This window comes from Myxocyprinus asiaticus, chromosome 39 (genome assembly GCF_019703515.2).
Source record: "Myxocyprinus asiaticus isolate MX2 ecotype Aquarium Trade chromosome 39, UBuf_Myxa_2, whole genome shotgun sequence".
Classification (NCBI taxonomy): domain Eukaryota; kingdom Metazoa; phylum Chordata; class Actinopteri; order Cypriniformes; family Catostomidae; genus Myxocyprinus; species Myxocyprinus asiaticus.
The window spans coordinates 40,615,722-40,626,334 of NC_059382.1; the positions used below are offsets into that span (position 1 = coordinate 40,615,722).

At 36.7% G+C, this 10,613-nt stretch overlaps 1 protein-coding gene across 1 annotated transcript; it reads right to left on the minus strand.

Annotated features, from left to right (window-relative positions):
- Nucleotides 1–190: 190 nt before the first annotated feature.
- On the minus strand, nucleotides 191–8,787 carry LOC127429812 (latexin-like). The gene is made up of 7 exons (XM_051679053.1): nucleotides 8,597–8,787; nucleotides 5,150–5,308; nucleotides 3,874–3,936; nucleotides 2,619–2,796; nucleotides 915–1,051; nucleotides 532–594; nucleotides 191–441 (listed from the first exon to the last, which is right to left on the minus strand). Exons 1-7 carry the CDS (start codon nucleotides 8,735–8,737, stop codon nucleotides 298–300), a joined length of 885 nt encoding a protein of 294 aa, XP_051535013.1. The 5' UTR covers nucleotides 8,738–8,787; the 3' UTR covers nucleotides 191–297.
- Between the last annotated feature and the right edge of the window lie 1,826 nt (nucleotides 8,788–10,613).

Here is a 10,613-nt window from a genome sequence, read left to right on the forward strand (position 1 = left end):
CGAGTCATGTAAACACCTCAGAATATTCATTCATACCTGCACACATCCACAAGATACCATTCTAGAATCTACTAGATGAGTTGCAAGATGCCAATAATTATGTTAGGAGTGAGTGGAGATTCAAGAGGTTTTAGCTTTTTGCACTTTTAACTTTGAGATGATTTCCAGTGAATAAACTGCACACAGGTGACATGTTTTACCTCTCTTTATTCAGCTCGATCAGAAACCGTTGGTCATTGGCACACAGATATAGTGCATGTGAAGTTATAGATATGCACACAGTATATATAAAAGAGCTCAGTTTGCAGTGGAATTTGTTGTTGGTACAGTGCTGTTGGGCAGGTTGGCATTGTGGGGGCATTTGGGCTGCCATTCAGTCTCCAGCACTCTGACGCCACCATCTGGAGACCAGGATGCCAACAGCTTCCAATGAATGATCTCCTACAAACACATAATACATGAATACACAAGACTAAAGGACTTCTTTTGAGGACATTAGAGTGTCTATACAGTGTTTTGTGTTGTTGTCACCTGGGAGGGCAGATCATGAAGCAGAACGTGATACTTCAACATCAGCTGGTTGTCTTTGCTCTCCTGAAACAGATAATGTTGTAAAGTTCAGCTAGTGCAATCCTCACAATCCTGTGACAATAACATCTGCTCCAAACATCCATTTAATCTTTTACATTTAAATTTGGCTTTGGAAATACATTCATGTGTAGGCACAATTTCTACTAGTCTGCAAAATGAATCCCATGCATTTAAACAGAAGCCTTCAGATGGAAAGGTTTTCAAATCTGAGAAATAAATTCAGTCAAGTGTGTTCAATTTATTGCTCATTAATTGATTGATTGAAGCAGCTCTGATCAGTTCTGAGCTTCATTTGGAGGTAGTAATGTTGTGTATCTACTCGCCTGTTGTATAACGCTGGCCACCTGTGCCATATTATACTCCGTGTTCTCGTTGGATTCTTGTAGCATGATGAAAGAAGCGGCCACATGAGCCAAATGCCAGAACGGCTTCATCTCTTGACTCATGTTACCGTAGCTGTCTACAAATACAGTGAGAAAGACAGTTACTCATCTGGACACTTAAGTCACGCCTATAAATGTCTGAATGTCAATGCGTATAACAAAATACCAAAGCTCATGACATAAAGAGACATCGAACAAGCATACATTTGCAATTGTTTGAACTGTTTCAAGAGAAGAGTGTCATGCATGGGTATTCTCATTAACTGATCTTACAACTACTTGCTCATTATCAGGTATTGCATGATGATATCGTAACATTTTATAAATATAAGCCTAATGTAAATTTGCATTATAATAAATGCCCTATCCTACATTATATTGAATAAAAAATGAATTGGTATTTAGCTGTGAGTGGTATGGAAACATTTCATGCAATTGACCCTTCGCTAAGCTCCACCCCCCTTGACTCTGACAGGCTCTGCAGAACTCCCCATTGGAATGAATGGGAGACTGCCGTGAACAGTGCAGATTTTGGCAAAATATTCTCATAAATGGAACTGATGTTTCCTTACGTTGCATTGTAATGCATATTTATCTAAAGTTTATTGTAAAAGAAATGATTAATTTGATTGAAAACTGTGCAGACTGTGAATCAGAATTGAGGCAAATGATTATCACTGTCACTTGAAAAGAGAAAAGCTTCATTTGTGAAAAGAACTGCTTATACCACACACACACACACACACAATGACGCTGTGAACTCTTTATTTTTTAATCGCCTTTACTATGACCTGAAACAATACATAAATGAATGAATGTTAAGTTATTAGCTCTGATTTAGCTTGTAGAAAATGTAGGTGTCCATGCTGATGTTATTCATGTTTATTTGGGAATGAGGAATGACACACTTCCATAGCATGCTCTCTCAATTTTAGTTTTAAAGATTTTTTTAAAAGAAAGAAAAAACACTGCATGTATCCTCTCTGTGTAACTCATATCACTATTACCTGTCAACAATGTGATTTACATATTTTAGATTATTTTGATAAAATCCCACTTAAAACAACTCAAACACTCATTGGAAAACAGCAAACGTATGTCAGAGTAATGGCATCCCGGCAATAGTTGCTAAGACAGAATTGGTCAGAAATGCTTTTAAGGTGGGGCTTAGCAAAGGGTCAATTACCACATTCAAAAGCCTTCTTTTGAAGTGTCCACTACACAGTTATCCTTAGCAAATCACCTGCAACACGCCCACAAAGTGCACATGCAATTTGATTGATTACACAAGCAAATGAATAGCTGTTATTTGGGATCTCAGTAAATCAGTGTCTTTGTGTGTTGCTAGTGAATGTGTTGAACTCACCAGTGTGAACTTTAGGAGAACTAACTTCATACATCCACTAAAAATTACCAACACACCAGTTCAGTCAATTTCTTTGAGCAAATATCACTCCAAAAACATGAAGTGAGTTCTGTGGCATTTGTGTGATATTCTATATGCAATGACTTTCAGACAGTTTTCAGTGTGACTTGAGAACGAACAGTATTTGTGGCCACTGAATGGATATAGATTGTTGTTTAATTACACTGGTGCAATTGGGAACATTAGTGTTGGCGAGTGTAGTTGTGTGATCATGGTACCTGGTATATCTTGAGCAGAGACGTGGTGGTCAGGCGTGTTGTGTTTATGGTAGAAATCTTCCTCGTCAGACGAGGTGTTGAGTTGTTGAAGCCCCTCACAGTGGCACTGAACCTCAGGTAGATTGTGCTGCTCACTCCTGGAGAACAACACCTGCGCTGAACACCGCAACACTGACCCCTGACAAACAACAACACTGCCACAAGTCAGGACAGATGTACTAGTAGACCTACAAGCCCAAATACAATATTCCAGCCATATGGGTTCCCTGTTGAATTTCTAATGGTTTTGAATTAGAGTAAAATAAGGTCTGTAACATTACTAGAAAATAAGAAAAAAAAAATGATTGTATTGATCTGACAATTAAAATGAAAATTCTCTCATCATTTACTCACCCTCATGCCATCCCAGATGTGTATAACTTTCTTTCTTCTGCAGAACACAAATGAAGATTTTTAGAAGAATATTTCAGCTCTGTAGGTCCATACAATGCAAGTGAATGGTGATCAGAATTGGAAGCCTAAAAAAGCACATAAAGGCAGCTTATAATTAATCCATAAAACTCCAGTGGCTAAATCCATATCTTCTGAAGTGATATAATAGGTGTGGGTGAGAAACAAATCAATATTTAAGTCTTGTTTTTTTACTGTAAATCTCCACTTTCACACTCTTTCACATTTTGAAAGTGAATATACATATTATTCACATGGATTAAACCACTGGAGTTGTATGGATTACGTCTATGCTGCCTTTATGTGCTTTTGGAGCTTCAAAGTTCTGGTCACCATTCACTTGCATTGTATGGACATACAGAGCTGAAATATTCTTCTAAAAATCTTCATTTTTGTTCTGCAGAAGAAAAGTCATACACATCTGGGATGGCATGAGGGTGAGGAAATGATGAGAGAATTTTCATTTTTGAGTGAATTATCCTTTTCAAATTCAATGAATCAATTGAGATGTAATAAATGATTTATAATTACTAATATAACATCCAGTGCATTACAGATGTCCTCTCAGATTACATGCGCACTGTCACAACAGATGCAGAGTACACAAAACTGATGAAAAACGTATTTAATATAAATCCTACTTGACTAAATGCACATGATGATGGTCTTGTGCTGTGCTCATTACGTCTCATCCTCACTACTGAAATCATGTCACATCAGGACGTGAACAGCATCTCTCTGAGCAAATCAGTAGTGTTACCTGGATTAAACATTTCAAACAGAAATGATCAGAACTGGATCATACCCCACTGGCCCAGTCCGTCACAGAGAAGTCCAGGTCGTACTTCCTCCCTTCTGATGCAACATCCTGTCAACAGTCAAGAATTAGTTGTTTTCTCCAAAAGTGACTTACAGTACACACTTAGAACCTGAGATTCACATTACGATTCCAATTCTTATTGTATTTAAGAATGCCCTCAGCTAATTTCAGATTTCATCAGAGCAGAAATAAACCAATAATTGATCTGAACTATATATATATATATATATATTAAATAGCATTTCTAAAATAAATGTGATTACACACTTCACTGATTTGTTCTTTTATAAAATTCCACTGATCACAATAAAACTTGTGTCTCTTCAAGTACACATTGTCAAATGAACAGTGAGTCAGTAACTGCCTGATTGAAGTCTCAGGAGACTCAAGTACAACATCACACAACACAGGAACACTTCTCATTTCATTTGTGTTAGACATGATGAAAGTCATCACTGAAGAACAATTCTGACCCTGCACTCTGACCCCAGCTTAGCTGGGATATGTAAAAAAAAAAAAGAATTTCACTGTATATGTGCAAAAACATATAATGTGTGATATATAAATTAAATTAATTATTATTATAACAATTCAATAACCGCTCCTACTAAACTGTTAGTGTTTTTGATTACCTATAAGAACCGGCTCATGAGAGTCATTTGTTCAGAATTCAGACTACATTGGTTGTTCTGTGTGTTTCATGCGGTAGATCCAAAATAACCGGCTCATCATTCGTTCAGGAATTATGTGCTGGCGTTAGTACGGTGTTCCAATGGGAATCATTAACGGAACCGAAAGTCATGAAATTGATACAGTTGTAGTATTTTAAAACAATGGAAGTGTTCTGAACAAGAACTGGTTCACGGTTCCCAGCCCTAAAGCCACAACCTTTTCCACTAGCAGCGCAGAGAACAGAAAATATACATTCTGTCATGATTTACTCACCCTCATGTCGTTCCAAACCCATATGACTTTCTTCTGTGGAACACAATGGGAGATGTTTAGCAGAATGTTAGTCTCAGTCAACGTTCACTTTCATTGTGTGGAATAAAGATGCAATGGAAGTGAATGATGACTGACATCTCCAGAAAGTCTTATGGGTTTGAATCAACAGTTTTGGGTGAACTATCCCTCAGTGTTCCCACAATCATGAAAAACCTGGAAATATCAGGGAATTTTAAAATTGTGTTTTCTAGTCCTGGAAAAGAATAAAATCTCACAGTTTCCCCAATAATGATCTGAAGTGTAGTGTGTGACTCACCTCTGCTCGCGCCCTGTGCACTTCCTTCAGTCCGAACACTCTGAAGGGCGAGCCGTAGTGTGTGTTGATGTAGTGTAGGGCGACTTGAGCTGCCCGGCGGGCTGGGTAATGTGTGGGCACCAGATCTCCTGTAGACATGTCTACTGCTCTGCTCTCAGACTGTCACAGAGTCAAGACAAAGAGTCAAGAGTTACAGGCTGTGTTGTGTACTCGGCAGAAGAGAGATCATGTGATCAGTGTTAAACAAACATCCTGTGTGAGAACAGTTTCTGCTGCAATAACTGATGGAGCTGCAGTGCATTACAGACACATGAGTGTTGCACTTCCTGTTGGACAGTTAGTGTGCTGTAGTCCCGCCCACTTTTAAAGAGACAGGTTAACTTTTTTTGCAGCTAACAACAGTTTCCTGATTGCAAAACAGTGTAAAATTAGTTTTAAAAGAGCAGTTTAATAGGCAGATTTTATAGGTACCATCATTTCAACCATCAGACAATGTAGCCAATTATATTCAAAATGCAAAAAGTAAAGTACAGTACAAAATGTATAGTTAAAATATTGAAGGCATATTTTACAAGGCATTTTGAACACAAGGAAGAATTGTATTTAAGCATTTGCGTTGATATGCACCAATATTAAAAGTAACGATAAAATTAACTTGAAAAAGGGTTGGAAAATGTTTATTTTATTTTACAAACATTTATATTCTAAATTTTGTTTTCTTTTTTTTTTTTTTATTCTATTTTTATTACAGTTTTAATAACCACTATTTACCTAAATATCTTTTTACTTAAACATTTTTTAGCATACAAAATGCAACACAATGACTTCCATTAATATTTTTGAATGATGACACAAATGAATCTTTGAATATCAAGTAAAATACAGTAAATATCTATTTAAAAATAATTAAGGTGTTTTAACACACAGTTTTTCACTACATAAACACAATGAATAATTCTATTTAATCATTTTTATTTATATACACCAATCTAACATTACAAGTAACAATAAAAATGGGGTTACATTTTTTTTTTTTTTACATTTTATTTATTAATTTTTATATTTTATTACAATTTTAATAAACATCAGTATTTACACCATCTCATCCCGCTCCTCTTTACATGGCATGGTTTTCCTTTATAAAATGGATTATTCAGTGTACAGTGTTGTTGTGAAATGCATATAAATGCACACCTGTGAGCGCACAGTCTGTATTAATTTGCATGTTAAGACATTGTTTGGCAAATGTAATCCATCTACAGTTAGATGAATGTACTATATGACTTGGAAAAGTCGTTCATTCCAATTATTATTATGATAGTTATTAATAATAATGTAACTATTGTGTCTTTTATCACATTTCTGTTGCTGCCATTTAAGATTTTACCACAGTTAAGAGGGTTTTACTCATTCTGCTTGGTTCTCTCAGGGTTTCAGGGAAGCATGTGAGAAAGGTCCTCATCACAAGAGTGTTGGATGATGGAGCGCATCACATGGTGGACTCTAATGAAATCTCCTTCATTAGGGCTGGAGAGGGTGCTCTCAAACAGGGTATGAACACTGTCAATCACTCCGTGACTTTAGCTGATCTGAGCTGGATGTTTCTTATTCATCATAATTCTCTCTCGTCAGTGATGAAGAAAGCTAATGTTGTGATTCTGGAGCCGGTCATGTCAGTGGAGATCGTGGCTCCAAATGAGTTCCAGGAGACCGTTATCGTCGGGGTCAATCGTCACCATGGGGTCATCACAGGACAGGACTGAGCGGTGGGGTATTTCACACTATACACTGATGTGAGTCGCAGCATTGATCCGTGTTTACATGTGAATTGATCCACATAATCATCACATAGGTCATATTGAGAATGGATACATACAAACATCATAGACCATGTTACTGATATAAAGGGATAAATCTCACAAAACTTGTTCAGGTGATGTTTAACCACAAAATCAAAAGAAAGAAAGAAAAAAATTATATATATGCATAAAGATAATGAAGCCTCTTTTAGGACTGTTCAAAGGAATATTCCAGGTTCAATACAAGTTAATCTCAATCAACAGCATTATGTCATAATGTTGATTACCACAAAAATTAATTTGACTCGTTCCTCCTTTTCTTAAAAAAATCACAAATGTGTGTTCCAGTGAGACACTTACAATGGAAGTCAATGGGGTCAATCTGTAAACATTAAAATACTCACTGTTTCAAAAGTATAGACACAAAACATAAACAATATGTGTGTTAACATGATTTTACTGTGATTAAATCTCTTACTAACCACATCTGTGGAAAGTTAAATGCAAACATATTGTGGCTTAATGTAATACAGTACCTTATATATATATAAAAGCTACTAAATAATATATTATTATAATATTATAATTATTATATACTGTATATATACAGAAGGGTAAGATGGGGGAAGACGCCCCCCCCCCTTTCTCTTGACCACAGATGGCACTAAATCTCATCTCAACACCTTTATTTAATGTCTGTGCTCCTCTTAATCTTGATATTTCATCTGAATATCAACATTTGTGAGATTTATTCCATCCAAACAGTTTTGATAAATTATCTCATATTTGTCATTGGAAAATAGTGATCTGAGACATTCTGTTATGTTGGATATTAAACGTTTTTATGTCTATTTGTTAATGGGGGATTTTGGACTCAGTAAAGTATTTAGATTTTTGGAGTAAACATTTTTTTTTTATTTTGAAGTGAAGATATTTGTTGAGGCAAATAGTTTTTACAGCTGCAGAAATTACGAAAAAATGCTTTGGTCACGCATTGTAAATGTCTTTGTACAGCAAATGTTTGCAAGTGTCGTAATTATGATTAAATAATGATGTTTTAAAGATTTCTCTGTGTTGTGTATGTAATATGTGTCCAATGTTGTGTGTTATCTGATTACAAAGTAATTAGTTACTGGAATAAAATTATTTTAAGGCAAAAGTTGCATAACATTGCAATTTAAAGTCACGTAATCAAATTACATTTCAATAAAGTGAATTACTTTAGTACATTACTTACATGTATTTCAAAAATAATATTTGTTTAGAAACCATTTAAAGAATGAATTATGTGCATATGTACGTCTGTTTGTGTTAGTGTGACAACAGTGAACGAGGAGGAAATATAGACATTATTTTGAATTCACTGAACAGAAAAACGTTTAGAGAGCACTGTAGAAAGTAACTTAAAAGTGAAGTAGTTAGTAATGCAATTACTTTCTCCACAAAGTAATCTGATTACCATTTTTGAGTAATTCACCCAATGTTGGATGTATCACAAATACAAAATGTCATTTTAAATCTGAGGGGGAAACAGGTTTAGCATTCTTTAAGAGATCACTAATAATACTGTTATTCATAGTAATTTGAAGATAGCCCAAACCATAAGTATTAAATGGATGGTGTATGTACTACACATCACAGACTGTACCTCAGAGTGTTGAATAGTGTTGAGATGATCCACAGATCCAGAAAACCATCCTCTGCAAGACACTGGAGGTTCCTGAGAGACTGGGAAAGCTGGACTGTGCTGGACCAGAGAGATGAGAACCAGTGAAACCCAGCAGAACATGATCCTGATCCACAGCGCTGGAGCTCACAGAGACGTCTGAAGAATGCTGCTGTTTATAAAACAGTTACATAACAGCCATCAAGATAAGCAGAGAGCTGACGCATTCCAGATGAGTTCACTCTCTCACAGCATCTGAACAAACTTCAGTGAAGAACAGTATGTGCTGGATCATCTGGTTTCTAGTAGATGAAAAAGAAACTGTGATAAAGTGATAAAGAAGAGGAGTTTTTATTCTACAATAGTTTGGTCTACAATAAGTGGAGTTATGATGGTAACAGGGTTGACACAACTTTATGTCTTTTATACCATGTGTTTATATATATATATATACAGTGCATAAGATAACTTTGCAAATGTATTAAAAAGAAAAAAACTGAAATATCACATTAACATAAGTATTCAGACCCTTTGCTATGACACCTGAAATTAAGTTCAGGTGCATCCCATTTCTCTGGATCATCTTTGAGATGTTTCTACACTTTGATTGGAGTCCATCTGTGGCAAATTCCATTGATTGGACATGATTTGGGAAGGCACACAACTGTCTATATAAGGTCTCACAGCTGAAAATGCATATCAGAGCAAAAACCAATCCATGAGGTCAAAGGAACTGCCTGCAGAGCTCAGAGACAGGATTGTGTCAAGGCACAGATCTGGGGAAGGCTTCAACATTTTTTTCGGCTGCACTGAAGGTTCCCAAGATCACAGAGGCCTCCATAATTCTTAAATGGAAGAAGTTTGGAACAACCAGGACTCTTCCTAGAGCTGGCCGCCCGGCCAAACTGAGCAGTCAGGGGAGAAGGGTCTTGGTAAGAGAGGTGACCAAGAACCCGATGGTCACTCTGGTTGAGCTCCAGAGATCATGTGTGGAGATGGGAGAAACTTGCAGAAGGACAACCATCACTGCAACACTCCACTGATCCAATTCCAAGTGTCATGTCTGGAGGAAACCAGTCACAGCTCATCACCTGTGCAATACCATCCCAACGGTGAAGCATGGTGGTGGTAGCAACATGCTGTGGGGGTGTTTTTCAGTGGCAGGGACTGGGGGACTGGTCAGGGTTGAAGGAAAGCTGAACGCAGCAAAATACAGATGCATCCTTAATGAAAACCTGGTAAAGAGCACTCAGGACCTCAGACTGGGCCGAAGGTTCACCTTCCAACAGGACAATGACCCTAAGCACACAGTCAAGACAACACAAGAGTGGTTTAGTAACAACTCTGTGAATGTCCTTGAGTGGCTCAGCCAGAGCCCGGACTTGAACCCAATCAAACATCTCTGGAGAGACATGAAAATGGCTATCCACCGACTGTCCCCATCCAACCTGACAGAGCTTGAGGGGATCTGCAGAGAAGAATGGCAGAAAATCCCCAAATCCAGGTGTGCAAAGCTTGTCGCAACATACGCAAAAAGACTTGAGGTTGTAATTGCTGCCAAAGGTGCTTCAACTAAGTACTGAGTTAAGGGTCTGAATACTTATGTCAATGTGATATAACAGTTTTTTTCCTTTTTAATAAATTTGCAAAGTTATCAAAAATATTTTTTTTGCTTTGTCATTATGGGGTATGGAGTATAGATTGATGTGGGGGGAAAAATACAATAATTTAAAGCATTTTAGCATAAGGCTGCAACATAACAAATTGTGAAAAAATGAAAGGGGTCTGAATACTTTATGAATGCAGTGTACTGTATACACACACATACAAATACAGTATATTATGTCCACTGAAAATAGAGAATAAATACTAGCTTTTATTTCCATATTTTGTTTTTTCAAAATGTGCATATTGTGAGTTGGAAACACTGGGCTGGGGACAGGCTAACAAACATCCGAAAGATGATACCAAAAATAAATGAAAGTTATATTATTGCTGA

Bases quoted from the DNA above. Each gene is read 5' to 3' on its own strand.
- LOC127429812 (XM_051679053.1), bottom strand. From the start codon at position 8,737: ATGTTCTGCTGGGTTTCACTGGTTCTCATCTCTCTGGTCCAGCACAGT. The intron at 3,937-5,149 runs GTGAGTCACACA...GACTGTTGACAG, and splicing joins TGCACAGGGCGCGAGCAGAG to GATGTTGCATCAGAAGGGAG. The intron at 442-531 runs GTGACAACAACA...ATGTGTTTGTAG, and splicing joins TTCATGATCTGCCCTCCCAG to GAGATCATTCATTGGAAGCT.